The 26,634-nt window shown below is 57.3% G+C and overlaps 4 protein-coding genes across 8 annotated transcripts in view; 2 read left to right on the top strand and 2 right to left on the bottom strand.

The window, feature by feature from the left end:
* Positions 1-935: 935 nt before the first annotated feature.
* HTRA2 (HtrA serine peptidase 2) lies at positions 936-10,089 on the bottom strand. The gene is made up of 8 exons (XM_052780982.1): positions 9,695-10,089; positions 7,477-7,681; positions 7,212-7,406; positions 6,907-6,939; positions 6,377-6,485; positions 5,520-5,589; positions 1,628-1,723; positions 936-1,316 (listed from the first exon to the last, which is right to left on the bottom strand). The coding sequence occupies exons 1-8, from the start codon at positions 10,048-10,050 to the stop codon at positions 1,151-1,153; spliced, it is 1,230 nt and encodes a 409-aa protein (XP_052636942.1). The 5' UTR covers positions 10,051-10,089; the 3' UTR covers positions 936-1,150.
* Positions 10,090-10,432: 343 nt separating this feature from the next.
* On the top strand, positions 10,433-21,823 carry AUP1 (AUP1 lipid droplet regulating VLDL assembly factor). Of its 3 annotated transcripts, XM_052780975.1 has the most exons (12): positions 10,433-10,571; positions 10,957-11,094; positions 11,642-11,792; positions 12,738-12,925; positions 13,013-13,085; positions 16,035-16,108; positions 17,010-17,076; positions 17,642-17,747; positions 18,088-18,234; positions 18,405-18,568; positions 18,778-18,866; positions 21,683-21,823. In XM_052780975.1, the coding sequence occupies exons 1-12, from the start codon at positions 10,522-10,524 to the stop codon at positions 21,729-21,731; spliced, it is 1,296 nt and encodes a 431-aa protein (XP_052636935.1). In that variant the 5' UTR covers positions 10,433-10,521; the 3' UTR covers positions 21,732-21,823. The 3 variants fall into 3 exon arrangements, with proteins under 3 accessions (XP_052636935.1, XP_052636936.1, XP_052636937.1); XM_052780976.1 differs by lacking the exon at positions 17,010-17,076 and having other exon boundaries at positions 16,035-16,103; XM_052780977.1 differs by lacking the exons at positions 16,035-16,108; positions 17,010-17,076.
* An 84-nt stretch (positions 21,824-21,907) lies between these two features.
* On the top strand, positions 21,908-24,527 carry LOC128139054 (BCL2/adenovirus E1B 19 kDa protein-interacting protein 3-like). 3 transcript variants are annotated; one of them, XM_052780979.1, is made up of 6 exons: positions 21,908-22,275; positions 22,965-23,097; positions 23,208-23,337; positions 23,432-23,526; positions 23,641-23,790; positions 24,129-24,527. In XM_052780979.1, the coding sequence occupies exons 1-6, from the start codon at positions 22,185-22,187 to the stop codon at positions 24,175-24,177; spliced, it is 648 nt and encodes a 215-aa protein (XP_052636939.1). In that variant the 5' UTR covers positions 21,908-22,184; the 3' UTR covers positions 24,178-24,527. The 3 variants fall into 3 exon arrangements, with proteins under 3 accessions (XP_052636939.1, XP_052636940.1, XP_052636938.1); XM_052780980.1 differs by lacking the exon at positions 21,908-22,275 and having other exon boundaries at positions 22,578-23,097; positions 23,669-23,790; positions 24,129-24,141; XM_052780978.1 differs by lacking the exon at positions 21,908-22,275 and having other exon boundaries at positions 22,593-23,097.
* Positions 24,528-24,799: 272 nt separating this feature from the next.
* The window catches only part of LOC128139055 (dedicator of cytokinesis protein 2-like), an 82,882-nt gene continuing 81,047 nt past the window's right edge, over positions 24,800-26,634 (bottom strand). Inside the window, 4 exon segments of the mRNA XM_052780981.1 lie at positions 24,800-25,552; positions 25,623-25,691; positions 25,693-25,757; positions 26,328-26,439. Of these exon segments, the coding sequence (XP_052636941.1) occupies positions 25,463-25,552; positions 25,623-25,691; positions 25,693-25,757; positions 26,328-26,439 (336 nt within the window). The 3' untranslated portion in view covers positions 24,800-25,462.

Genomic DNA, 26,634 nt, shown 5'->3' with positions numbered 1-26,634 from the left:
TGTCACGGGCAGGGCCTGGCTCGACACGCGCATTCCTCCTGCTGGAGATGGGCAGGACACAGCCCCTCAAAGCAGCCCTTGCTGCAGAGCTGCCTGCCTCCCGCAGCCTCTGGCAGGGGCCGGAGCGGAGCAGGGGCTCTTCCAGGAAGGCGAGGAACAGACGGAGCTGCTCCTTCCCAGAAGGGCCGGCTGGGCTTTCGGCCACCAGCTGCAGAGCACAGGGAGGGCCCCAACTGTCCCCAGGGGCCAGGCTGTGTGCGTGGGAGAGCAGTGCTCCAGCACCGACAGACACTGGGCTGGGGGAGGGACAGGCAGCACCAAGGAGGTACGCATAGCCCTGGCACAGGCTCCCACCTTCGGCTCTCCTGAACATCAGGGCCAGGGAGACACTGCCCTGGCCATGTCAGAGTCCAGCATCAATACCCCTTTCACCACGGCCTGGAAAGCTGCTTCTCAGGTGCAGATGTGGATGCAGACCTTAGAGCATTTGCAATGCTCCCAGTGGAAGCAATTTGACCAGACGTTCATCTGCCATCTCCCTCTGGCCTTGTGGGCACAGCCTCAGCAGCAAGCGCTGCCGAGGACCACCTCAGCTGGCTCACCAGGGAGGCAGGGAGAGCTGCCCTGGCAAAGCCTGCCCTGGAGCAGCTCCAGAGTTGCTCTCACTCGCAGAGGAGGTGGCCTCACGAGCCACCGCTCAACGCGTGCCCGCGTGTTACAGACGGAGGAGTCGGATTCCAGCCTGTGCGGGTACCAAGTGGGTGGTAGGACACCTCTATCTAACACGGAGGAGGTCCCTGTAGGCACAGCCAGCGTGCTCCTCCCCAGCTGGAAGGACTCGTGAGGACTGACAGGAGGGGCAGGGTCCCACACAGCCCAGACTCCACTAGGCAACTGCCGCTGCCATGGGAAAGAGGCCACGTGGCACTGGGGGGTCCCTAGAAAAGCGCTTTATTTGAGTACAGAGGGGAACAGTTGCACCATGAGTCCACCCAAGCACCGGGCCGGGCCCCTCTGCCTGGCCTCTTCCAGTCCCTCACAAGCTCTCAGTCTCTCCCTGACGGGCGCACAGACGCAGCTCAGTCCCACGTCCTCGGCTCTCGGCCAGCACCGCCAGCCAGCACCTGCAGCGGCCTGTGCGACAGCACCACTACTCCGTGACCTCAGGGACAACGCTCACCAGCAAAGTGTCGTAGCCACGCCGCACCAGCAAGGCCAGGCTCTGCTGCGTCCGTACTGCCTCGTACACATCCTCCGCACGGCGCGATGCCTGCCCGTTGATCTCCAGCACGACGTCACCTGCCTTCATCCCTGCCCTGTGGGGAGAACGATGACAGAAGTGCACAGTGGGCGAAGCAGACACTCAGCTTCATCTTCCCAGAAGGAAGGAGAGCCAGGCGCTACAGGAGGCTTGGGCTGCTGCACCAGGCGTTCCTCCAGCCACACAGGTACCTTGGCCAACTGGACACCAAGCCTGGGCAAGGGTCACCAGTTGGTTTCTGCTGCAGACTGACAGCTGCAGGGCCCAAGCCCTGCTGCTCTGGAGCAAACCACTCAGAGCTAAATACATCTCATCCTGCGTAGTTGCTCTCTCATGCCACCCCCCAAGGCACAGGGCAGCACTTACTGATGGGCTGGGGAGCCAATGATCACCTTGTGGATTAGCACTCCATGGGAGACATCGGGGAAGCTGGGGTCACGCAGCTTCAGCTCAGCCAGGATGCTGCAGAGGGAAAATCAGCATTAGATAAGGAGCTGGGATGCAAGCAGGGCTCCCACCCCACCATGGCTGCACAGGCTTGGAGACCACAGCGCAGAACCTCTCCTCCTGCATCCCTGCACGCTGCTAAGCACAAGCAACCAGCTGCAAAGCCCAGGGGCATCCAAACACCACCATCTCTCCGTCAAAAACTAGAGGACGAAAGTCCTAACTACGCCAGGGAGAGCTGCAAACTACTAGAGCTGCCAGCCAGATCACAGCTGCTGGTGATGCACATCCCCTGTCTGAGCAGCCCCACATCAGACCACCCTTCCTGGTATCAGATCTACCCCTCCCCTGCTGCAGTTTCACTTCTCTGCCTTTGGTGGGTAGGACACATAACAAAAGCTATGCCCCCTCTTTTTGCCAGACGTGTCAAGCAGAGGTATACCCACATCTCTCCTCCGGAGTCTATAGACTAAATGATCCCAGTTCCTCCAATCTTCCCACAGGTTAGGTTTTCTAAACCTAGCTTAAGTTCTGCACCTCTCACTGCTCCTCTTTGGACTCTCTCCAACTGCTCCTCACCCCTCCTGAAAGCATCCAGAACTGGACACAGCGCTCCAGCTGGATCTCACCAGAGTGGAGGGACTGTGTATCACGTAAACAGCATTCTTCCCTCACACACTGTGCATCAGCTCTGATCCAGTGCATGCCCAGAAATTCTCACGGTCTCTCTGCCCAGCTCCTTGCTCCTCATCAGGTTCAGTCAGTCAGTTATGGCTCCCCACTTCGCAACGGTCCTTGCTGAACTCTACTGTACCTTTTCACAGACCTTTGCAAGCTGCTATCCCTTCTTGATTTCACAGGATCACAGCATGGTTGAGGTTGGAAGGGACGTCTTGAGATCATCTATCCCAACCCCCCAGCTTAAGTGGGTTCAGTCGGAGCAGGTTGCCCAGGACTGTGTCCAGTCAGGTTTTGAGTATCTCCAAGGTTGGAGACTCTCCAACCTCTCCAGGCAACCTGTGCCAGGCTTTGACCACCCTCCTCACAGTAAAAAAGTGATTTCTTGTGTTCAGATGGAATCTCACATGTTTCAGCTTTTGCCTGTTGCCTCTTGTCCTGTCACTGGGCACTACTGATAGAACTACAGATTTGATGTGGTCTGCATGTTTACTAAGTCAAGTCTGCTTCTTTGCCTCAGTCATTAAAGCTGAACAATACATGCCCTTAAGCAGGTCTCTGTACTAACGTAGTAAATACATGATTTTAGGCTACACAGCACTAAGTGTGGCTGCACTGATTGCCATGGGTTGTTAAGCCAGGCTGGCAGGTAAGTCTCCACCCAGTTGCTTGGTCACTCCCCCAGCAGGATGTGGGAAACTATTTGAAGGGCAAAAGCAAGAAAACTTGTGGGTCTTGATAAAGATAGTTCAACAGGCAAAGAAAGAAAAGAAAAGAAAAGAAAAAAAAAAGGAGAAAAAAAAGAAAAAAAGGCAAGTGATGTAAAGGCACTCACTGACCACCTCCCACCAGCAGACTGATGTCCAGCCAATTCCTGAGCACTGGCTACCCTGGAAAAACTCCCCTCAGTTTTATTGCTGAGCATGATGTCATACAGCATGGTCAGTTCAGGTCAACTGTCCCCTCCCAGCCCCCTCCCTGGGGGGGTGCCAACTGAGGAACAGGGCAGGCCTTGACGCTGAGTAAGCACTGTTCAGCAACAGCTAAAACATCTGTGTGTTACCACCGGTTTTGGTGACAGATCTAACACACAGCACCATGTGGGCTGCTATGAAGAAAATGACTCCATCCCAGCCAGACCCAGCCCGCAGGTCAGTCAGATGAGGGGTCCATCTTCCCCAGCACCCTATCACTTACAATGCCAGCTGCAGATGAGAGAGCTCTCCAGATGCCTATGACCTCCTGCTGCCTGGCTGAAGAAGCTCCCGAGCTGTAACACTCCATCTTCGCATTTGAAAGCCAGTAAGATTTTTCTTCTGTAAAGTTTTCTAGTTGGTCTTTTGAACCCTACAACATCAGCAAATTCTAGCACACATTGCATGAAGAACCAACCCATGTTTTGGACGTCCCTCTAGTAACAGCCCTGACCATCGACACACCCCAGCAGCAGTTTCATGTACAACCTGTTCCAAATAATCAGCGTCTCTTTCCTTTGCCATTTTCAAGTCCTTTGCTCAGTCCCTACTTGCTCCATGCTGTAAGATGACTGCAGAGGGCTGCGCTAGCCAGGGCCCTGTCTCTTCCCCTGGCTTTTTGTGGCCAAGGCAAGGGTACCTATGAGCTCCACTACAGCTGAGCTCAAAGCCATTGGCACACCTCCGCTTCCTTCGGGTAGCAGAGCAAAGGCTTGGTGTCTCAGGAAGCTCTTGCCTGCCAGACAATCTGTGCAGCAGGACCAGGATGCCGAGGAGCCTGTACCCAACATGCAGCTCCTCCTTATTCCTGTGCTAGGGCAAGTTTCTGGCCTTTCAAATGAGCATGTTCAGACAGTGCAACCACCCAATTCCAAGGCAAGCAATCCCTCGTTGGGAGATCTTCCCAGCAACGGGGCACAAACAAGCTTTGCAGTCAGACGGTTTCCCAGGACCAGCTGCCAGACTGCTCACTGGCTCTGCTGAAGCTGGACCCGCTTCTGAGGAGCCACGTCCTAAGCATTTCACGCTTCTTCCCTGACAGACTTCGTCCTGCATGCCTGTCCAGTGAAGGAGGAGGAGGTTGGGCTCCCACATCCCACAGGTTTTGAGTACCAGCACCATCTGCTGGGCATGTGGGCATCTATGGGGCATGCCAGCGATGCTGACAGTGTTCCCCCACCCACCGCACCGCCTTGAATCTCAGGAGGCACAGAGCATCTGCTTCTCTGTTTGTGTCCCAGGCAGGAACCCCAGAAACTGCTCATGGTGTCCAGAGGTGCAGGCAGCCCACAAACTCAACCAACACACAGGAGCCACAAGAGATGTAGGAAGGGCAGAGCACTGCCCTGAAAGGTGTTTCTGCCAAGCACACTACAACCACCAACCCCACTAGCACGCTGAGCCCCAAGAGTCAGTTGAAGGTCTCATGAAAGATGGCTGCAAGAGCCAAAGAACCGGAGCAGGCACTCTGTCCTTGAAAAGGAGAACTGCTCTCAGAGGTGAGAGTGCAGGTCCACTCCTAACATGTGCACTTGCTGCATCTAGGAGGCTGCTGGCATGCGTTCAGGTATAGCTCCTGCAGCAATTGCCTCCCAGGGCTCGCAGCCTGCTCTCCTACCCAGTTACCTCCTCCCTCAGCCAACTCTACTGCAGGCAAACTTGCCATTTCTTATTCTGAAAGTCCCACATTCTAGAACTGTTTCTGCATCACAGCAATTCACTTGGTAGATCCCTCCTCCCAGAGAGTACAACTCGCCCAACTGTTTCATCACAACTTTCATTTGGCACATTGTGTATCTATTAATTACACAATATTTCTGGTGGCTTTTCATTCATGCTATGTTGCAAGGGCTCTTTATCAAACTCCTCCCAATGACAATTATAGACTGATCTGGCACTCTGGGGGGTAGGTTCAGGGACTCTTTATCTGCTGACCGATTCTGCCACAAGTGTAGAAACTTGCAAGCTTCTAATTTTCCTCTGACACAGCCTAGAGCCTAAACACAACACGAGCACAAAGAGATTTGAGAGTGAATGCTTAAGGTGTGAAGACAATCCTCCCAAAAACAGGCACTCTCACTTAGTTTGGAAGATCCCATCACACAGTCACCATGCCCCAACAAGACCAGTTTATTGGCCCCCGACCTTAGAACACATACCTTGGTGTAAGAGTCAACATCATTACCCCTATGTAACGGCGCTTTGTCTCTGCATTGCCAAACCAAGAGCCTGTCGAAGGAAAGGACATCAAATGACAAGGCTGAAAACAGACAGGCACTCAAAATGGTGCTGGGCTGAGCCAGACAAGTCACAAAGCCCACACACCTCAAGGCAGACATCGTGCAGAGGGAGTCATTCTGATTCCCTACCAACAGCTTATTTAAGTTCCCTTTACCAGTTAGAGCTTTATAGCTACTGCATAGTTTGTTTTCCTGGTTTGAGTTGTCATTTTTTGACTGAGAATATCACTGCATGATGTCAACATGAGAACCAGATAGCAAGAGTCTGCGTTAAATAAATTATCACAAAGGAACAAAAAGAGGCGATGTTCTACATGACTAAATTAACTACTTGTCCTTTATGATACAGCTGAATCCTGCACCTGCATTTCCATTAGTACACACAAGGCTAAGCAGCCTCCAGTTTCCAGGTCATCCTTTCCCTTTTTTCCCCACATGCTGAGATCTAATAAAAAAAAAAAAAAAAAAAAATCCTCACCTACTCCTGGGGACTTACGTGCAAGCTACTTGAGACACTTTAAAAGTCTTTATCTGCAGCAAATGCAGGCCAGCATCCTCCTTACAGTTTGTTAGGCCCCTGTGGGCAGGGAAGTAGCAGCACAGCTTTCCCATGGCAGAGGGGAGTTTCATGCCGGATGAGAGCATCTTCTTACCCCCAAAGACTCTTTCTCCCGCTCTGCTTGCCCTTCTCTCAGAGGGAGCCCAGCTGTGCCAGAGCTTCCCTCTTTCATCCTCCTCCTTCTCCCAATACCTGAGCAGGGAGGCACCCAACTCACTTTTGCGCTGCTCCTCCTTTTCCAGGAACTTCCGCAGCCGGTCTGAGGGGATGGCAAAAGAGATGCCTGATGTCACCTTCATAGTGTTCACCCCAATCACTTCGCCATCCTGCAGGGGAAAAGACTCTCTGCTATCCAGCCTGCATCGCTGGGGAGAGGAGGGGAACTACTGTGCAAGCCTGGAGTCTCGCCTGTGCGCCCATCCCTTCCCAGCCTGCTGCTTCTGCTGCCTGCCCAACCCTGCTGAGGTTGGGTGGGGACTGGTCCCACGGGCTGCGTCCCACGCAGCCCCTCCCTCTGCCCTGCCAGCATCAGCCAAGCCGGCCTCACCAGAGTCCCACCAGTTCAGCCTCCCTGAAACAGATGCTGCACAGGGCTCCCACGCTGGGCCGACCCCCTGCTCCTCCTCCCAAGGAGCCTGGACCACACACCGTCCCTCCCTCCCAGCACCAAGCCCCAGGGGGCACAGACTGAAGGGCATGTGGCACACTTCTGCCCCGGCCAGCGAAGGTGCAAGCAGGAGAACTTACCAAGTTGACGAGGGGGCCCCCGGAGTTCCCAAACTGCAGCAGAGGAGAGAGCAGTAAACAGGCCATGAAAGCACCATCCTCACACAGCAGGACCCGCGGCAGGGAGGCAGAGTCCAGAAAACAGGGTCAGGCCGAGAAACACAGCCAGCGCCCAGGTGACCGGCCAGAATCCCTTCATCTCCCAGTGCTCTGTGTCCGCCTCCTCTGACCTCACGGCACCCACAGCCCTTCCCCAGCTCCCCCCTCCCCAAAGAGGGCAGCCGGGATGAGGTGCCAACCCGCCGTGCACCGCAAGCTCCCCTTACATCGATAGCAGCATCAGTCTGGATGTACTCCATGTCAGAGGCGGTCAGGCCCAGCTCCCGGCTGCCCCGCTGGGCAGAGCTGACGATGCCAGAGGTGATGGTGTTCTGCAGGGCGAACGGGCTGCCCATGGCCACCACGAACTCTCCCTGCCGCACCTCGGAGGAACGCCCAAGGGGCAGGGTGGGCAGCGGATGCTGGAAGAGAGGAGGATGGTGAGCGGATGGGAGGGAACGAAGGGAGCGTCTCCACAACCGCAATGTGCACCTTAGGCTTGATCTTGATGGTAGCAATGTCTGCAACCTGGTCCACGTCCTGCACCACGGCGTCATACTGCTCGCCGCTGGCCAGCTTCACCCGCACGCGCCGCCGGTTTGCCACCACGTGTGCGTTGGTCACAATAAGCCCATCCGGAGACACCAGAAAACCCGAGCCGTTAGAGATGGGCACATCACGGCCTGAAAAGGGATGCCTGCAAGGTGGGCACAGGTCAGGAAGGGGTGGCAAGTGACCCTAAGGGGACTGGTGGGGACTCTGGGGAGGGAGGGCAGGCAGGGGCCAGGCAGACCGGGTGGCCCAGACTGGCAGGCCTGGAAAAAAGCAGGAGACAGTGAGGATGTCTGGGAAACAGCATGCTGGGGGAGGCTCCTTCACTTCCCCATGAACGGTCCCCATTTCAAGAGCCTGGACAAACACACACGCAACAGGGGAACAAGCAGGAATCAGGAGTCCGTGCACAACTGCAAAGGTGTGATCCCACTGGGACTACAGAGGCATGGTGGGAAGTTTACATGAATGGAGAGCTGCAATAAATGGCGCAGGCTCTTTGGGAAAGAGCAGCAAGGAGCTAAGTAGAAGAGGTTGTGATCTGCACAATGAAGTAGCCTGAACACACAGAGCCTTGCCTCAGAGCAGGTAATAACGACTTGGGAGGTGATGGGTACATCTTCTTTAGACAGCTAGAGGAAGACTTATGACTGCAGGCCCTGGTCCCCACAGGGGACGTCAATCACCCTGACCTCTACGGGAAGGCCTGGTGCTGAGTGGGGGAAGGGACCTAGTGACACAGGACACAGAAAGGGCTGAGGTGATGGGTGCCTTTTTGCCTTGCTCCTTGGGCCTCCCAAGTCCCTGTGCCCTGAGGCAGTCTGTCGGAATGCAGCATTACACAGAAGAAGATCAAGGGAGGGATCGCTGAAGCCAGCTGGACACGCATGAGTCCATGGCACCAGACAGGATATACACAAGGGGGATGGCTGATGTCCCTGTGAGGGCTCAAGCGTCACAGTGGTAAACGGGGGCTCCTGATGGCTGGAAAAAGGCAAACATCACACCAGCCTGCAAAATTGCCAAGAAAGAGGGTCCTGAACATTGCAGGTCAGTCAACTTCGCCCCCGTCTCTGGGAAAGTTACGGAGCAAACGCTCCCAGAAACCACTTCCTTCCACACAGCACAGAAGAAGGGGACTGAGAGCAGCCAGCACAGACTTACCAATGCCAAATCATGGCTGACCAACCTGGCTGGCTTCTGCGGTCAGACGAGTGACTGTGCAGATAAGGGGTGAGCAGTAGATATTGTTTACCCTAAGCAGGCTTTCAGCATGGTCTGCCGTGGTACCCTTCTAGCCACGTGGGTGACGTGAGCTGATAATCAGACCAGGTGAGCAGAAAATTGGCTGGACCACTAGGGCCCAAGTCCAGCTGGTGGTCAGCTACTAACACCATGCCTCAGGAACCGAGAGAAGGGCCAACGCCATTTAACACCTTTCATGTTCATGAACTGGAGGATGAGACGCTACACACACTCAGCAAGCCTGCAGGTGACACCACATTGGAGGGAGCAGTCAACAAGCCGAAGGGCAGAGATACTATTCAGAGGTGCCTTAACAGGCTGGAGACACGGGATGGCAGGAACATTATGGAGTTCAAAGGTAAACGCAAAGTCGTGCTCCTGGGACAGAGCAACCCCGCGCCACAGGACAGCCTGGGGCCGCTGCCTAGAAGGCAGCTTCGCCAAAACAGTCCCAGAGGACAAGAAGGTGGCAGTGCGGCAGCGGCGTGTCCCTGTGGTGAAGGCTGACCACATGCCGGCTGTGTGTGCGGGCAGCGGGGCAAGGGGACGGATCCATCCCTCCTGCGGCACTTGTGGGACCCCACCCGGATGCCGTGCCTGGTTCAGGCTGGCTGGGATGCAAGACGGGGCGGCCGCGGGAGAGGCCAGCGGAGGCCCCGGAGGTGGCCGGGGCAGGGGGCTGCACTGTGCAGGGAGCCTGGGGTGGGGGGGCTGTGCAGCCGAGGGAGCGGGGAGGATCGGGGGATCCCTCCCTGGGGGGTGTGGGGAGGACGGGACCAGACCCTTCTCGGAAGGACAGAGCGGGAGGGGACCGGGACAGGGTCAAGAGGGAAAGCTCCCCGTCGGGTAGCGGGGACGCCGGTTCCGCAGGGGGCCGCGGACCGGGCCGGGGGCGGCCGCCCGGTGCCGGTACCTGCCCACGATCTCCACGTAGACCAGCGCGGGCGCCGTCTTCTCCACCACGTCGGCGATGAAGTTGAAGGCGGCGCGGGGCGAGGCGGGCGGCGGCGGGGCGGGCACGGCGGCGCGCAGCGCGGGCAGCGCGGGCCGGCGGCCCTCGCCCTCCCGGGCCCACAGCAGCACCAGCGCCGCCGCCCCGGCCCCCAGCGCCGCCGCCAGCGCCCGGCCCCCGGCGGAAGGAGGAGGAGGGGGACAGGGAGGAGGCGGCGGGGGCGGAGGACGGGCCTCGGTGGCCCCGCACAGCGCCCGGCACCACCGCACCGCGCCCGGCCGCAGCGGGACGCGCGACCACCGCGCCAGCGCCGCCATGCTGCTCCGGTGCCCGCCCGCGGGGCACGCTGGGAGCTGAAGTCCCGCCCCGCCAGGCCCGCCGGGAGGCGCGGCCCCGCCGCGGGGCACGCTGGGAGTCGTAGTCCTGAGGGGAAGCCTGCCGGAAGCTGTAGTCCGCCGCGGGGCACGCTGGGAGCTGTAGTCCCGCCGCCAGCCGCGCCGACGGTCGTAGCGCGGCCGCCGGCGGGGGAGGGCAGGGAGGCTTTGCGGCGGGAGCAGCTCATCGGGCCCGCCGGACCCGCCAACCGCCCTCTCCGCGTCGCCGGCCGTGAAGGCCCCGTGGCGAGACGGAGAGAGTCGGGGCGGGGGACGGCGGGGGGCGGGGGGCGGCGCGGTGCACGCCGGGAAGGCGCCGTGCCTCCCAGGCTGCCCCGCGCGGGCCAGGCGGGCGGCCGCGGGGGAAGATGGCGGCGGGTGTCGGGCGCCGCTGAAGCACCGGCTGCGGTGGGGATGGAGCCTCCTGCGGCCCCGGGCCCCGAGCGGCTCTTCGACTCGCACCGGTGAGAGCCGTGACGGCCTGGGGGGCGCGCGTGGCCCTCTCCCGTGTTTCGCGGGAGCGGGCCGCGGGCTCCCGGGGGAGGCCCGCGCAGGAAGCCGGGGTGTCCCCGGGAGGAGGCCCCGGGGGTCCGCTGGGAGAAGGGGTGTTCCACGGGAGCTCTGTGGGAAGGGTCGGGGTGTCCCGTGGGGGGACCGGTGAGGGTCCAGGGTGTGACCTGGAGGCCCGGGATGGGCTGGGTATCTCGCTGGGGAGGCCCGGGAGGTTATGCAGAACGGGGGACACAGGGTGATCCCTGGGGAGGGCCCGGGCGGGCAGCTGGGGATCCGTCTATCCCGTAGGCATCCCAGCCATTCTCAGGCTATCTGTGCTGCTCTTTGGCCCTACAGGTTTCCGACCGATGGGTTCCTGCTTCTGGTCCTGCTGCTCTACGCACCCGTGGGGCTCTGCCTGCTCGTCCTGCGCGTCTTCATCGGCGTACACGTCTTTCTGGTCAGCTGCGCTCTGCCTGACAGCGTGCTGCGACGGTGCGTGGGCCCGGCTCTCCCCATGGCGTGGAGCTCCTCTTGTTGCCCAGGGTGGGGATGGGGTGTGCAGACAGTGCTGTGGGGCAGCGTGGAGCGGGAGGGCTGCCCTTGCCCGTTTGGGGTCCTTAGCCATGGAGGAAGCTTGGCTTATGCAGAGGTTTACAGGGAGCTGTGCTTTTGGGACTCTTCATCCCCAGGACCCATGAAGGTGTCCTTCTCTGCCAAGGCTAAAGCTGGCAATTGCCTCTTGAGTGCTCAAGGACTGATCTGGAACACTTGGATCAGCTGAGTATCCTGCTAAGACTTTCTGTGGTGGCTTGCTGCCCCATATTTCATGCTGCAGCTACAGCTCTGCAGGCAGCCTTCAGCCCCAACTGCAGCCCCCCAACAATTCCTGTCCCAGACATCTGTCATATCATTTCCATTTTGTACCAGTGTCCTTCCTGAAGTTATGCGAACTCCCAGGTCTCTGTTCTGTTTATTGGGTGTGCAAGCCAGCAGTGGCTCAGACTGCAGGACTTGAGGAAACCACTTTCCCCCCTCCCAGGTTTATTGTACGTGTGATGTGCTCAGTGCTGGGCTTATTTGTGCGGCAAAGTGATCCCCAGTTTCGTGATGTCAGTGTGAGGGTGTATATTGCCAACCACGTGACACAATTCGATCACAACGTCATCAATCTTCTGACCTCATGTAATACGGTGAGTAACTTGGAGCTGAGCATGGCAGGTCTGGAAGCACCTCTCTCCAACAGAAGTGCACAGAGAGCTCTTTCAGAATTTAGGTGTTGCCATGGTCGTCTTCAGTTCTTATTTATTAACCCAGGATTGCATAATCCTTGAGTTTTTTTCTGTGGTTCAGTGCCATGCTGTTAGGCTCTGCATGAAAAAAAGAAACAGGGCAAGGAGGAACAGAAAATGTTGCAGTGGGTATTGATTTTATTGAAAGAGAGTGGGCAAATCCTAGCACCTCTATCTTTTTTTGGCCTTTCACATAGGCTGTGTCAGAAGCAGGGTCGGTTGTGGGGTTTTCCCCCAGCATTGGGTGCCACTTCTGTGTGTGTGGACAGCCGGCTGCGCTGCAGAGGAGTGCTGAGGGGAGCTGCATGGTGGGGCGGTGGTGCTCGGGTTATTCTGCTGGGCTGGTGGTTGTGTAACTTTCCCTGTACTCTTGTGAAATTCCTGATGTGTGCAGTTCTTGAATCAACAGGCTCTGAATGTGCCTGGGAGTGAGTTGGTTGGTCCTATATCCTGAACAGCAGTAGATCTGCTCTGTACCTGGAGAAAAGTAACTCTTGGAAGTAGTGTGTCCTTTGCCAAGCATGTCAGGAACTACTAGAGAGAACATAGGGAAACACGGTTGTTGCCCAGGGCATGGAGGGAGTTTGTTTCTCTGGCAGACAGGATATAGTCTGAACTGAAGATTAGGAATCAAATTTCTAAGGAATTGGGGCCAGAGCAGTTACTGAAGCCTAGCAGTAACGTGTTCTCTGCTACTAGTGCTTTTAGCCTGGAGATTGTTCTCTCAGCCCCCAGAGGCATTTTTGCTAATAAGCAGGAACTTTGTCTCCCACTGTCATCTGGGAAAGTAGGCCTTGAGGGGAGGGGAGGACGGCATTTCTTCCTTACTCTTGTTTGCCCTTGCAGCCTGCGTTGAATGGTGCCCCTGGCTTCATCTGCTGGTCACGGGGATTCATGGAGCTGGGAGTAACAGGAAGCCGAGCAGAGCTGGTGGATTCCCTGAAGGTGTATTCGTCCCACAGGGAAAACCCACCACTGCTGCTGTTCCCAGAGGAGGCTGCCACCAATGGCCGGGCCGGCTTGCTCCGCTTCAGGTACTAGGAATGGGTATTCCTGCGGCGGGGCTGTCGTCGTTTTGTTTTAGCTTTGGGGTAATTCACTGCTGAATTCTTCCTTTTCAGCTCTTGGCCGTTCTCAATCTTGGATGTGGTACAGCCAGTTGCCCTACAAGTTCAGAGGCCTTTGATCACTGTGGTGAGTCAGGGACGTAGGGCAAGGAGGAGTTGTGGAGGCGTGCACTGTGTGAGGGTCTTGGCGATGCCGTTAATTCTGCTTCTGCTTTGAAGCCTGTGGGTAGTGCAGCCTGGCCTCGTGTCCTATCACCCCAAGGACTAGCTTCTCAGTGCTCACGCTGTTTTTTGAGTGCCTTTCCCAGGGAACTTCCACTAAGTCAATACTCTTTTAGTTACACTGGCAATTTTGGTAAAAGTTTTAGTGGCTCAGCTGTCTAACAATGTGCCATCTGGCTTCATAGCATCACTCTGTCTCATCTCCTCTTTGTGAGCTCCCTTCTTTTAATGTGCTTTGAAAGAATAGCTCCAGCCACCGTGGAGACTGGCTGACATGCCAAAGGTTATGCAAGGCTCTCTGGAGTAGGTTCTTGAACTCATGTCTCCCAAATGCAGATATGTAACGTGATGCAACATTAGCTTCAGAAAAGAGGCAAAGTTCATGATGGTAATACTAGCGCTGCTAAATAGGTTGGAATAAAACTCTTCTCGGCTTATTTACAGAGTGAGATTTTATTGAATTTCTTATTTCTTGATAATGATTTATGGATCTACTTGATTAAAAGACACATATTTGTCTGACATTTTAGTTGATTCTCTATTGTCCGTCTTTTTAAGGTAGCAGGGCACAGTGGGTAGATTTAAAGCCACTTACCAGCAGGTCACAAAACATCACTGTCCATACTAAAACGTCAGCATGCAGGTATTTTTAAAGTGAGATTCTGTTAAGGATTAGTTCTTTGCTATTTAGTGCTGTTAGCTGCAGGTAACAATATTGAGGTCTCTGCTGGTAAAGTTCAGGTTAGTACATAATGAAGAACCTAGATTATTGACTGTGATCCAGTGAACTACTGATAGCTGCCCGTGAATGGCTGTTACTTGTAAGTCTAATGTGGTCTGTGGGTGCGTAACAAGAGGAATATCTGGCAGGGTGAGGAACACTGTTAGCTGGATGTGTGCAGTGATGAAAACTGTTAAAATGTTATGCAAAGCTTTGGTAACCCTGCTGCCAAGAAAGTGGGGCAGTAGTAGAGAGGGTTCAAGGAGGCCATAAGCATGATGCAGAATCCAGAGAACAACACTTGAAGGCACTCAGCTTAAATCAGCTTGTCAGAGAAAAGACAGAGAGATTGTTGTGGACAGCTGCTTGCATGTTGGAGAAGAGGTTTAAGAGTGGAGAATTCTCACTTTTTTTTCTGACAAAGCACACAGCAGCAGTCTTTGTAGGTACTGAGACTAAATGTTGGTACTGCACAAGTTCAGTTTTGGATTAAGATGCAGTTTTCTAACAGTGAGGATACTTTAAATTTTTTAATGACTACTCCAGAGAAGTGGGAGGGCTGTCCTGTTCTGTTTATCTTTGTATGGTTTTGGCTCCTCCAAGAAATTCTGTGAGACGTGACAAGTTGAATATTTGTCTGTGTATCCTTTCTTTCATGAACGTTAGGGAGAACAGCATGCACGTAACTGCAGATCTGTTTGAAGATACTGGTTATAGTCACTTCTTGGCTCAGATTTTTACCTTCGGAGGTCGAACAGGACTTTTTGGCCTTCATGCACATTGGCTAAGTAAATCCTGGTGGATTTCTTACGTAATTTTAAACCATCAGAAACTTCCGAGGACTGTGAATGGTTCGGTCAGTACTTTACAGAAAGCTTTCTTAGACACCTATGTGATATATATCAAACAGTGGGCTGAGCAAACCACCGAATTTGGGTTTAAGAAAGAATTTTCTCCAGCTCCAGTCGGCTGGAATTTTGAAGGAGGCTGTTGTTCTGTGGCACAAGGCAGCATAACTGAAGTCTGGCTATTGGCATCACTATAAGGCCTTTGATTTTAGGTTTCTTAGATTTGTTTATCCAGAAGATGAGGCTTCTTTATATTACCCTTGGTGGCTGTGGTTTCTGGGCTTTTCTCGTTTATAGCACCTCTTTCCAGGCCATGGAGTAAACTAGGCACGAGGTCTGTCTTGGAGCCACGCTGCTTTGGTCGAGGACGAAGTCAGGTGTAAAAGAAGCCAAGGCAGCTACGTTGTGAGCTGTAGATCGTGAGATGGTGTTCTCACCGGCTTGTGGAAAGTTTGCTCACTGCAGGATAAAAGTAACCAACTACAAAAATCCTAGGAACAACATCCATTCAGTAGCAAATTCTTCAGAATCGTTGAAAAGTGTAGATTGGGGGGAATCGCTGGAGGTCTTTACTTTAGCTTTCTGCTCACAGTCAGACTGGCTTCTGAGTATGATCCAGCTGCTCTGGGCTGTGTCCCGTTGAGAAGGGCAGAGAGCCCACCACTTCGGAGTGCCTGTTCCAGTGCTCTCTGCTGGCAGGCATCACAGTACTTCTTATGGAAAAGGTTATTTACTAATTTTTAGAAAAAGGAAGAAAGTAATAAATTACAGCTCACCTTTAATGATTTATCTTCAAAGAGAAGAGTTGCTTAAGGCTTCAGTGTGGCCTCTTTGGAAATGAAGAGAGAAAGCTTATGGGAGTTGAGACATTACATGGGCTGTTCCCATCAGAATAAGGGAGGATTGTTTGTGGTTCTAAGGAGGTGTTAGTAGGTGTTAAAGGCATTTTCAGTCCTTTCTAAAGGCACAATCTAGTAGGGAATGTGGGGATATTGAGGGAAAATCTTGCTGTCCTAGTGGTAGGAAAAGACGACTCAGAGCAGTGAAAACTTTGACTCTCTCCCTCTGCCTGTTGAAGTCTAATGAAGGTGAATCTGCCCTGGGGCTTGCCCTCACTGCACCCTGGGTTTGCCATTCCTTCTTTCCCAGTCCTCCACATCTCTCTACCCGCGTATCTGTTACTCACTGCCATGGCTTAGCTGTGTTCTGCCCGCCTGCTTCCCTGATGGAGACCTGACTAGCTTGTGTTTTGTGGACTGCAATCTCATTGTGCTCTCTTCCCCAGAGTGTGGCTGACTCCTCCTGGATTACAGAGCTGCTCTGGACCTTCTTTGTTCCCTTCACAGTTTATCAAGTAAGGTACTATCTCTCTCTCTCTTTCATTTGGGGCAGCGTTTAGGGTGGGCAGAGAGCCTGACGGTTTTGCCGTTGTAGTAAGAGATCTTTTGGTGTGCGCTAATGCGCACCCCCATTGTGGTATCTCAGCATGGCTTTGTTCAGCATTATTTGGTTCATGCCAGGTCCAGCTTCTGGACCAGCTTCAACCAGCTTCTGAAGTGGAAGGGCTCTTGGTTCCTGTGTTGAGTTGGTGAAGGAGAGGAGTCTCTCAGGGCTTTTATGTCAAGTTTGCCAGCTATATTTTTGAAGCTAGCTGCTCTGCTGTAACTCACCCCAGGGTCGCTCAGGTCCCGTGGGTGATTCCCTGCAGGCAGCTCAGTCCTCTAGCGTCTGTCTCTTCCCTGCAATCCCTTGTAAATTGCAGAGGTGGTTCAGACACCTGTCTAGGGCCCAGGTGAGCCCAGACTGGCCGAGTAGCTTTGGTGGAATAAGGGTCCATAGGCAGCGGAAGGGGCTTGGCATCAAATTTAGGGGTCGGGTTATTTCAATAAAGAAAAGTCTTGTGCTGTAGCTTTCCCCAGCCGTATCTGGCGTGAGTCTTGCTGATCTGTTTTCTACTTTCATGTTAAGGGCAGCGTCTCCTCATTTGGGGCCTTTCTGGGAGCTTTGTTAGGAGATACTTCACATGCTACGCTTGAGTGCTAATAAAGATTCAATGAGCCAGTTTTGTCTTCTGAGCCGTGCCTTGCCCTTAATTCTGCAAGCTAGTGTTGAGGTTTGACGCTCGTCTTGCGGGAAGAGATTTGGGGTGAGCAGGGAGAGCTGAGGTGGGGATAGCACCATTGCACTATTGATCCCAGATGGGGCTGGCTCCTCCAGCAGCCCCTGAAGCAGTCAGCCCAGTGCTGTTGTCCCCATTCAGGTGGATGCCGTCTGTCCCCAGACGAGCTGAAGAACTGAGTGAGGATTTTGCGCTCCGAGTTCAGGAGGTAGGAGGATGACGTGGGAGAGGGATGTGTAGGACTGCTGCAATTTGGGATGGTCACAGAGGAGAGTGGGGTGCAAGCAGAGTTGCAAAGGGCATTTCTGGATGGGTGTGTTTGTATGATGGGAACTCTGGCCCGTATTTATTGCCCCTTATAATTATTCAGTTTTTCCATAGCCTATTTGCTAGCCCCCATTTATCCTTTCTGCCAGCTATCAAGGCTCTCCCCATCTAGTTCAAACCTTTCACTCCCTTTTCATAATACCACAAATCAAATAAAGCAATTGTTTCTCCACCTTTCCCTTATGTGCTGGGTACTTCATAGTTCCTGTATCTCCCTGTCAGCCTGTTTTGGCAGGATGATATTGCCTACTCCTGGTCTTTCATGTGCTCCATGCAACACTGAAATGCATCACTGAGGCCCTGGAGAAATCAGTTCCCAGTCCTCTTCCCCTCGCTGTGGCTCCACGCAGGCCTGTACATCTGATACACTCCCCTGCAAGATGGGAATGCCTGGGTCATACATGTTGTGTGTCGTGTACATGTGACTCTTGTCTACATTTCTGCAGCTCTTGGCCATGGAGCTGGGTGTGGTATCCACACGGCTCACTGCAGCAGATAAAACTGAACACATGAAGAGGCTGAGACACACATCAGTTCTCCCCTTTGCCCCAGGTAGGTGTCCTGGGTAGTGTCCTGACTATAGACCTGCCACTTAGGCTTTGCCTTCGGGGAGGCCTCAGTCTGCTCTTGGTTACTTGTGCGTGGAAGGAGAGGAGAAGGCATGTTCGACATCCCCCTGGGGAGCAGGGGCTGCCTGTGTGCTCTAGGCTGGGGGTTGTAGCTAGCTGGCAGGGAGAGGACCACCGCTCCTGAGTGCAGACATGATGGTCATGTGTAGGAGGTCTGGCTTTCTTATCATGCCAGTTCATTCCAAAGAAAGTGGAGCTGTTGCAACTCAAAGGCCGTGCACCTTTAGACCACCGTCTTGTGCCCAGTGTTCTTTCTCTTGCAGCCTCAAGCCAGCCCCTGGCAGCCAGGCCCAGGATGCCTTCCAGCCTGACTGGCGTTGCTCCTGAGGATGTGCGGATCACGGCAATGGCTCAGCGAGTCAAGGAGGTGCTGCCTCATGTGCCTCTGGAGGTCATCAGGATAGACCTGGGTAAGCCTGGGGTATTAGCAGGGGCGGAGGGTCACCTTCCATGCCAAGTTTCTGTGATACCTGAAAGCAGAAACCTTGTCCCTGCTGCGCTGTGGAGCACAACGGCAGCAAGGATGCGAGTGTCCTGATGTAGCAGCCCCCTCTCTAATAGATCCTCTTTGTCCCTACAGCCCAAACCAGCTGTGTGGATACCACCATTGCCAACTTGCTGGAGGGGAGAGTACCCTTCTTCCCTGAAAGTAAGGAGGCTGGTACTGACCTGCCTGCCCCGTCTACCTCCCAGGCTGCAGCTGCTTCTGGCATCCAGGGCTCCATAGCTGTGCCTTCTTCCAAGGTACTTCTGGTGGCTGTGTTGTCTCCTCTGGTCTGATGGCTCGCAGCCAGAGCATGATGGCCTGTGTTCAGGACTAGCCATGGTGTCAGGGGAATGGAGCATTTTAAACTGGAGACCGAATTGGCATGCTGGGTCCTTGCAGAGCCACTAAGGAGGTCTCCTGGCTTTGTTTGACTGTCTCCTGATGGCTCTTGTGCTTTCTGTTCCAGCCAGCTACAAAGCAATTTGCAAAGTCCCCTGTGGAGCGACACCTGTCCTTGCAGGAGCGGAAACGAGCGTTGTATGACTATGCCAGGAGGTGAGAGTCTACCCACACCTCCCCTTGTCCGAGTCCCAAACCCCCATCCCCAGCAGTACCCGGATATGCTCCAAGCAAGGGTCAGCCCTTGCTTTGCCTTGTGTCCTCCCGTTCCTCTCCTCTGGCCCAAGACAGCGGGGCTGAGGCAGTGAACCATGGCTGAAGGAGGGGAGGCAGATGTTTGTCTGCTTTGCCTGTCCCAAGCATGCAGCCCCTTCTCATCCCTGGGAAGCGCTCTGTCTCCTGAATTGCCACTGGGGCTCTGGTTTTGGGGACTAGGTGGGATAGAAGCTGTTTGCCAGAAACACAGTTGCTGAGGAATGGGACTCAGCAAAAAAAAAAAAAATATCATTTGGCTCTTTGGTGTAACGGATTTGACTGATAGAAGTCATTGCGGGACTACAGATTTCTTTGAAATTAGTATTGATGCTGTGGAACACTCATTTTAGAAAGAAGTTTGCTGTTTGGCGACAGGGACGGTGCAATTAATCTTCTTTGGTGTAAGTGGAGGATTACAGAGAACAGGGAGCGAGTTTGACCTCTTTGCATGGTTTTGATGAGGCAAATATTGGAACAAGTGTCCAGTTCTGGTGTCTGGGTCTTTTTTTAGAAAAGATACAGAAAATTCAGAATGAGTTTGGAGGGGAAGCTAAGTCTGAAAGGCTGTTTAGTCTGGCAGATAAAAGCAGAATACTAGCTAGTGGTTAGAAGTTGTAGGCAGACTTTACATAGGTAATGGGGTAGTTGTTTCTGAAAAGGAAGAGGATTAATCGGTGGAATAAGCTTCCAGCAGAAATGATGGCTTCTCAGTGCCTGGGTGTTTCCCGGTGAGCCTGGCTGACTCCTTAGAAGGTGCTGTAGAAGCTGCTAGAGATAATGGAGCGTTTGGCTCAGTCCATAGTGACAAGAGGCGTGCTTGCTGCAAGATCGGTCTCTGCTCTGTAGGGTCTCGCTGTGAAGGGGAGAACCCATCTGGTGTCACACTCAGGCGTTGCACTGAGCTTTGTTCCAGAGCACTCTGGGAGAGTCAGGAGAAGATCGTGGAGGCTCAGGGATCAGTTAAACCTTTGAGATCCTGTGGCTTTTTGACACCGCAGCAGCTTCTCCCTACTGTTGAAAGTAGGAGATGGCTGTGGTTGGAAGTTGAAGCTAGGCAAATTCTAAGTGCCCATTTCTAAAGGGCTAGCCCTAGGTGACTCTAGGTAGCTCTTAATCACCAAGAATTCAATTTAAACAGGTCTGTTTTTCTGAAAGATCATTTCAGTTTAGAGGAGTTACATCTCAGAGTAGTCCTATGGCATAGAGAATGTTAGACTGTCTTTGGAGCTGTCCCCCAGACCTTTTAATGTGAGCACAGAGATAGCTGAGGGCTCTCGCTGGATCCACTGGGCATGATCTGTTCAACAGCAAAGAAAAGAGGGTGGAAATCCTTTCCTGTGGATACCCCACCTGACTTTGTTGCTCTTCTGCGTGCTGATCTTTTTTATGTCCCTTTTCTGAGGCTCTTCTGACTATAGAGCAGTGATCTCTATACTTCTGTGGGAGGAAGGGATCCCATCAGGAGGTGGAAAGGCGATTGTGCTCCTCATCTTTCTTTACTCCAAAGAAGGGCCTTCCTTACTGTCCTAGACTCGAGAGCAGGTACATGTCCGTCTCAAGTTCTGAGTGACGGCAGCAACCCCTGTCACACTGCCATTTCAAGTTCCGAAAAGGTTTGCAGCTCAAGGCTTGCTGAATGTTTTCCTTTCATATGACCCTCTGCCCAGGCTGCTGAAAGTGCTGGTGATTCAGTGAGGTGTGCCTGTTCTCGGGGGAGGATTTTCGTTTTTCAGCACGGTTCGTTCCCCAGCTAGCTGGCGTTTAATGGCAGCGCGCGCAGGACGTGGCAGAAGCTGGGCGTTTGTCAGTTCAGGGTGGTGGTCACAGAGTCTGGTGGTCTTGCAGTGTCACCTCTCTGTTCTCTGTCTTTGGTCTGGCGCCTTTTCCTGCCTCTGTGATGTGGAGTGTGCACGTATCTTGTCCAAACTGAGGTGTAAGGCTGTTTCTGTGGTCCCGTGCTCGGGGACTGTTACAGCTTCGTACCAGTAGCCCGCTCTGCTCCCACGTGTGCTTTTCAGCTTACCCGGGTGGAGCGTTCTGGACGCAGGCCGGTAACGTGCCTGGAGTTGTTGGATGTTGAATGGCCGGGGCTCCGCTGGCAGGGCGGTTCGAGAGAACCGTCGTGTCGGGAAACCTTGCCGGGGAAACGTCCATCCTGAAAGCTGGGCAGTGACCCCTTTGGGGCCCAGAGCTGCTGCTGGCAGTCCCCAGCAGGCTCTTGCGGCTCGGTCCGACTCGGCCCACGCTTGGTTCGTGCTCTGTTGGACTTGTCCCCAGCAGTGACTTTAGTTAGCCTTCCGGCTTTCCCGGACCAGCGTCCGCTGCCTACCGGGTTCACTGGAGTTTCCTTAGGCTCTAGGCGAGCTGGAAATGAAGACGGGGGTCCGATGCGAGCGAGCGCAGGGTGTGGGGGGCTCAGTTGCTGGTGCAGGGAGGGCCTCCAGCTGCGCACCTCGGGAGCGGCGGGGGAGGTGAGGGTCACCTCAGCTGCCCGGCCCGGCCCCCTCGCCCCTCCGGCCCCCTCGCCCCTCCGGCCCCGGTCCCGGCCCTTCGGGGTTCTCTCCTCTCTGCCCACCCCCTCCCCTCTCCGAGCGGCGGAGCTTCCCGGTCGGGTTTCGGGGGGGGGGGGGGGGGGGGGGCGGTCCCAGGCAGCGTCCTCCATCGGCAGAGCCCCGGGGCCAGCCCCCGGCCCGGCCTGACGGCGCTTTCTCCCGCAGGAGGTTCGCCGAGAAGCACGGCGCGGCGCGGGCCGGCGGCAGCCCCTGAACGGGCGCGGCGGGGCGGGCCCGGAAGCGCCCGTGCCCTGCGCGGCCGGGCCGGGGCGCCCCCTGGCGGCGGAAATAAACGGCGGCAGCGTCTGGCGCGGCTCGGCTCTGCGGGCGCCGGGGGAGGGGCGGGGCCACCGGGGCGGGGGGGGGCGGGCCACCGGGGGGGGTGGGGCCAGCCCGGCTCCGTGCGGGTCCGCACGCGCCGCGGCCGCCGCCCGCTCGCTCACCGCACGTAGGCGCCGCTTAAAGGGGCAACGCGGCGGGGCCGGCCCCTCCGCTGCCGGGCGAGCCCCGGCCGGCGGCCGCGCCCTCGGGGCGGCGCCGGCGGCGAACCCTGCGGGCGTCCGGCCTCCGCCGGCGCTGCCGCCCGGGTGCGGAGCCCGCGGGACTCCGAGGAGGAAGCCGGTGCCCTTTTAAGACACGGGCTCCCGGTGCCGGTGGTTTTATTTACATGGGGGCTCGCGGGCGTCACGTGACTGGCAGAACGGCGGGGGCTGAGCGCGGCTGCACCCGCGGGGCCATGGCGTGCGCCGGCGACGACGGTCCGTGGGGTGCCTGGGGTCCCGGGGGGGCCGGCGTGCACCGGGGGGGGGGGGGTCTGGGTCAGCGGGGTCCCGGGCGGGCCGGCCTGAACGGGGGGGGTCTGGGTCAACGGGGGTCCCGGGCGGGCCGGCGTGCACCGGGGGAGGGCCGGGTCAACGGGGGTCCCGGGGAGGACGGCGTGCACCGCGGGGGCTGGGTCAGCGGGGTCCCGGGGGGGCCGGCGTGCACCGGGGGGGGGGGGGGCTGGGTCAACGGGGTCCCGGGTGGGCTGACATGCACGTGGGGAAGTCTAGGTCAACAGGGGTCCCGGGAGGGGAGGGCTGACGTGCACCAGGGAGAGGGGGCAAGTCAGTGGGGAGCCAGAGCAGGCGTCCTGGGTGGGCCGGTGTGCACTGGGTGGGTGTGGATCAACGGGGGTCTTGGACAGGCGGGATGACATGCGCCACGGCGGCCGGGGCAGAGGCAGACGGGGGGTCCCGGGGGAGGAGGGCACGCCGAGGAGCAGCCCTGGGCAGATAGGGGTGCGCAGGACGTCCCGGGTCAGAGACTGCGCTTGCTGCTCCTGTGGTGCCTGGGCAGTGGTGCAGGATGCACTGGGGAGGGCTCCCAGATGGGATGGGGTGGGCCCAGGGCAGAGCGGGTGGGCAGCGTGGGGGCCAGGTGGGTGCTGGGCTGACAGCCCCCCCAGGCTCCTGGGTGGAGCTGCGGTGTGGCCAAGGGTGCCTGGAGCCCGAGCCCGTGCCCTCGCGGTTCTCCTCCTGCCACGCCGACGTGGAGCGGATGCTGTTGGAGGCCCAGCTGGAGACAGAGAGCGGTGATGGGTGAGTCCCGAGGAGGAGCCCCGGCACCTGGAGTCCTGCCTGGCCAGGGTGGGTGTCGGGGGGCCGAGGGGTGGGGCAGGCTTGGTGACTGAGGGGGGTTATGTTTGCAGTGCCCTGCTTGTGCTGGGCTCCCCAGCCCGGGAAGATGATGGAGCCGGCCAGGCGAGTGAGCAGCCTGGGGAGAGTGAGCTGCTCCCTCCCTGCAGCCAGCCCCAGCCAGGCTGCCCCCACCCCCGGCAGGTAAGGTTGCTGGCCCCCTGTGCTGTGCCATGCCGTGCCCTGTGGGCCGCGCCAGCCATGCCCCTGGTCTTACCTGCCCTACCCCTCCTTCTAGCGGGATGTGCCGGAGGAAGCCGAGCGGAGGGAGCGACGCCTGCCAGCATCCCTCAGCTGGGCCTGTGCCCACCACCCTCAGCATCTGTCTCCAAAGTAAGACCCTCGTCCCCTGCCCTTGCTGTCTGCCTTGGCGCCCTGTCCTGCTGTCCCTGTGCCCTACTGCTGTGCTCTGCCCTCGTGCCCCCTTTAACCGTGCCCTTTTCCCAGGGAGTTTGCCTTTGTGTGCTCCCCGCAGCCGGTGCTGTGGAGCCTGCAGGGAGGTGCTGTGGGGAGAAAGAAGAGACTTTTCAGTTCAGAGCTGCTGCTGCTCTTCATCCCCTCGCTGCTGCTCAGCCACGTGCTGACCCTGGGACTGGGGTGAGTTTACGATGGGCCTGACCTGTGCTGTTGAGTAGCCTTGGCCAGAACAGACCCCTTGGGTGCAGGCAGGGTGAGTCCTGCGCTGATGGGTGTCTGTGCAGTCAGGGGCTGTCCGGAGGCCCTCTGGCTGCCCTGACCCAGGGGGCTGTTCCCATGAGAAGCTGGGGGAATTCTCCTGGATTTGGAGTGGTCATCTTTGGGTGCTGTTCTGCACCACTTCTCCCAATAGCCACAGTTGTCTCCGTGGCTGCTGCCCTCTCCCCTCACTACTGGCTTGCTGAGGCCCTGCAGGCTGTCCCTGTGCAGGTGCCTTACAGTTGCTCTCTCCAATCCAGGATCTACATTGGGAAGCGGCTGGCAGCCTCCTCGGCAAACCCGCTGTGAAGAGCTGGGCTCAGCGAGAGATGGGTGATTCCACCGCCCTGCTCTTCTGCTCAGCGTGCGGAGGGAGCCCAGGCACCAGCGTAGCCCAGCTGCTCCCAGACTTCGTGTTTGTGGCACGAGGTGCCATCTCCCCTTGTCCCTTCTTTAGCCCCAGCCTAAGGAGCTGATCCTACTCTCCCACATAGACAGGAACCCACTGATGGCAGCTCCCACCTGCAGGCAGCCCCTGCCCTCCCTTGTCCCTTGGTTACGGGTCCAGGTTCCTCCTCTTTAACACAAGACTGTAAATATGACTCCTGAGCCTGCAACACCATGTGCGAATAAACAGCCCTGTGCCAGCTCAGGAGGCAGAGCCGTGTGCTGGCAGTCACCGCGCCAGACCCAGCACAGCCCGGCCAGGGGAGAGCAAGCATGCTCCCCAGCGGCACTGGGTTCCCATGGGCTTTCCCTGCTGCAGGGCTCCAGGCTGCAGGAGGGCGAGGAGTCCCTGCTTTTTGGGGCGCTGGGGCACAGTGCTGGGCTGGTGCCGGGCTGTGGAAGGGCCCCTGGTTTGGCTGTGCATGAGCAGGGTTGAGCGCTGGGGCTCATACAGGGTTTTCAGCCCCAGTTCAGGGTGCCCGGCTGATGCGTTAGCCCTTTATTAGTTGGCTGTGGCCATGGCCTGCTGCAGCAGGGAGGCAGGGGCTGGAGCCCAGCGTGGCTGGCCGAGGCAGCAGCACCAGCCTGGCGCAGACAGGGCTGCAAAGCCAGATACTGGCAGGAGAACTGGTACTGCAAAGCACGGTGCTGCCCAGGCCCACTCCTCTGCAGTCACAGTGCCTGAGCCAGAAGTGTTTGTCCCAGTGCTGCAGGATGGGGTGGGTGGCCGAGGGACAGGAGCTGCCTCGGGTGGAGAGCTGGAGGGGAGGGAAGAGCTCAGCACACGATGGCGGAGCTTGCTTGTTGCCCTGCGTGTGGTGTGGTCCGCGGGCAGTTCAGGGTGGAGGGAGGAAAGTCCTCTTCGGCGCAGTGTGGTCGCACCGCTGGAGGGGCTGCGGGGGTGGGAGCTCAGCAGAGCTCTGCGTGGGAGAGATGTCCTGGCACGCTGGTGTGTAACTGCTTCACCTCAGCAGGAAGCTTCTGGTGCAAATACTGCGAGAGAGGTGGGCGAGGGGTGGTCCAGCAGGCGAGGATCAAGCAGGGCCGTTTGTCCAGCAGCCAGCTGGGAGCAGGGGCACCGCGGGCTTTTCCGTCCCGTGGGCAGGGGTGGCTGCGAGCGGACGGGGTGGCTGCGGGTGGGCACAGGTCAGAGCTGTGACACTCGCTTGGACTTCGGCGGCGGAGGCGGCGGCGACTTCAGCCCTTTATTTCCATCCGCTGTCGGCAGCGTGGATGCCTGCAAGCAGAGATGGCGGTTACCGGGGGCAGGGGGGTAGTGGGGGCCGGGGGCCTGGGCCGGGCAGTACCTTCCCTCCGGTTGCGGCATCGCTGTGCTCCAGGAACGTCTCGTACACCGTGGGGCTGATCTTGCGGGGGCAGCGGTGGGACCTTGCTGGCACTCTTCACACGGCCGCCGAAGCCAGTGGGAGACAGGGACGGCCCTGTGCAGGCAAGGGAGGTAGGCTGGGCAGATCATCCAGCCTGGGGAGGCCCATGGGGCCCATCGGTGTGCCCTGAGCTGCCAGGGCCAGCTCTCCTGCCTGTGGGAGCATGACAGCCCTGGGCAGAGGGGCTGGGGGTGGCATGGGGCACGAGCCCAGCGGGGAGGGGGAGGCTGGCTCCTGCTGGGACCTGCTCTCAGTACCGAGACCCAGGGGCATAAGGTCCAGGATCGAAGACCGGCAGCTCCGTGGCGAGTGTTTGGTCGGGGACATGTGAGCCATGTGGCATCTGCCTGTGCTTTTGGTACCGAGTGCTCCCTGCCTGGTTCCTGCTGCAGGATGTGCCTGCACCATTGTGGGGATGGGGCAAGGGGGTGAGGGGTGCCTGTGCTGGGGTGCAGAGCTGGGGGTGCAGGTACCTGCACTGCTGGGGTGGGGGCACAGCCCTTCTTGTGGAGACAAGGGCTGGATGCTGCTTGGGGTTGCAGGGAAGGTGCCCCCCCAGCCATGCCAGGGGTGGGGAGCGGGGCTGGGAAGGTGCCCCGAGGCGGTACCCGTGGTGGGGAGTACCTGCAGTGCTGGGCTGAGCACCAGCAGCGTCTCGGCTTGGCGGGGGCCATTTCCCGTCGGAGCTGCCCAGGCTGCTCTCACTCATGTTGCAGGAGAGCCTCCGCTTCTCGTCCTGGGGTGCAGAGGGGAGACTCAGCACCTCGGGAGGCCAGGCTGCATCGCAGGACCCGCAGCCCCAGGAATGCAGGAGCCCCTGGCGGGGTGCGATGCTCCCCAGCACCCTGCCCACAGCCCTGGGTCGCCATCAGCCGGCTGAGCCCTGCAGCAAGGGCTGCCGCTAGCCCTCAAGGGGTCCTGTCTGTGCCGG

Source organism: Harpia harpyja, chromosome 2 (assembly GCF_026419915.1).
Source record: "Harpia harpyja isolate bHarHar1 chromosome 2, bHarHar1 primary haplotype, whole genome shotgun sequence".
NCBI lineage: Eukaryota > Metazoa > Chordata > Aves > Accipitriformes > Accipitridae > Harpia > Harpia harpyja.
This window is presented reverse-complemented; position numbering and strand designations above follow the sequence as displayed.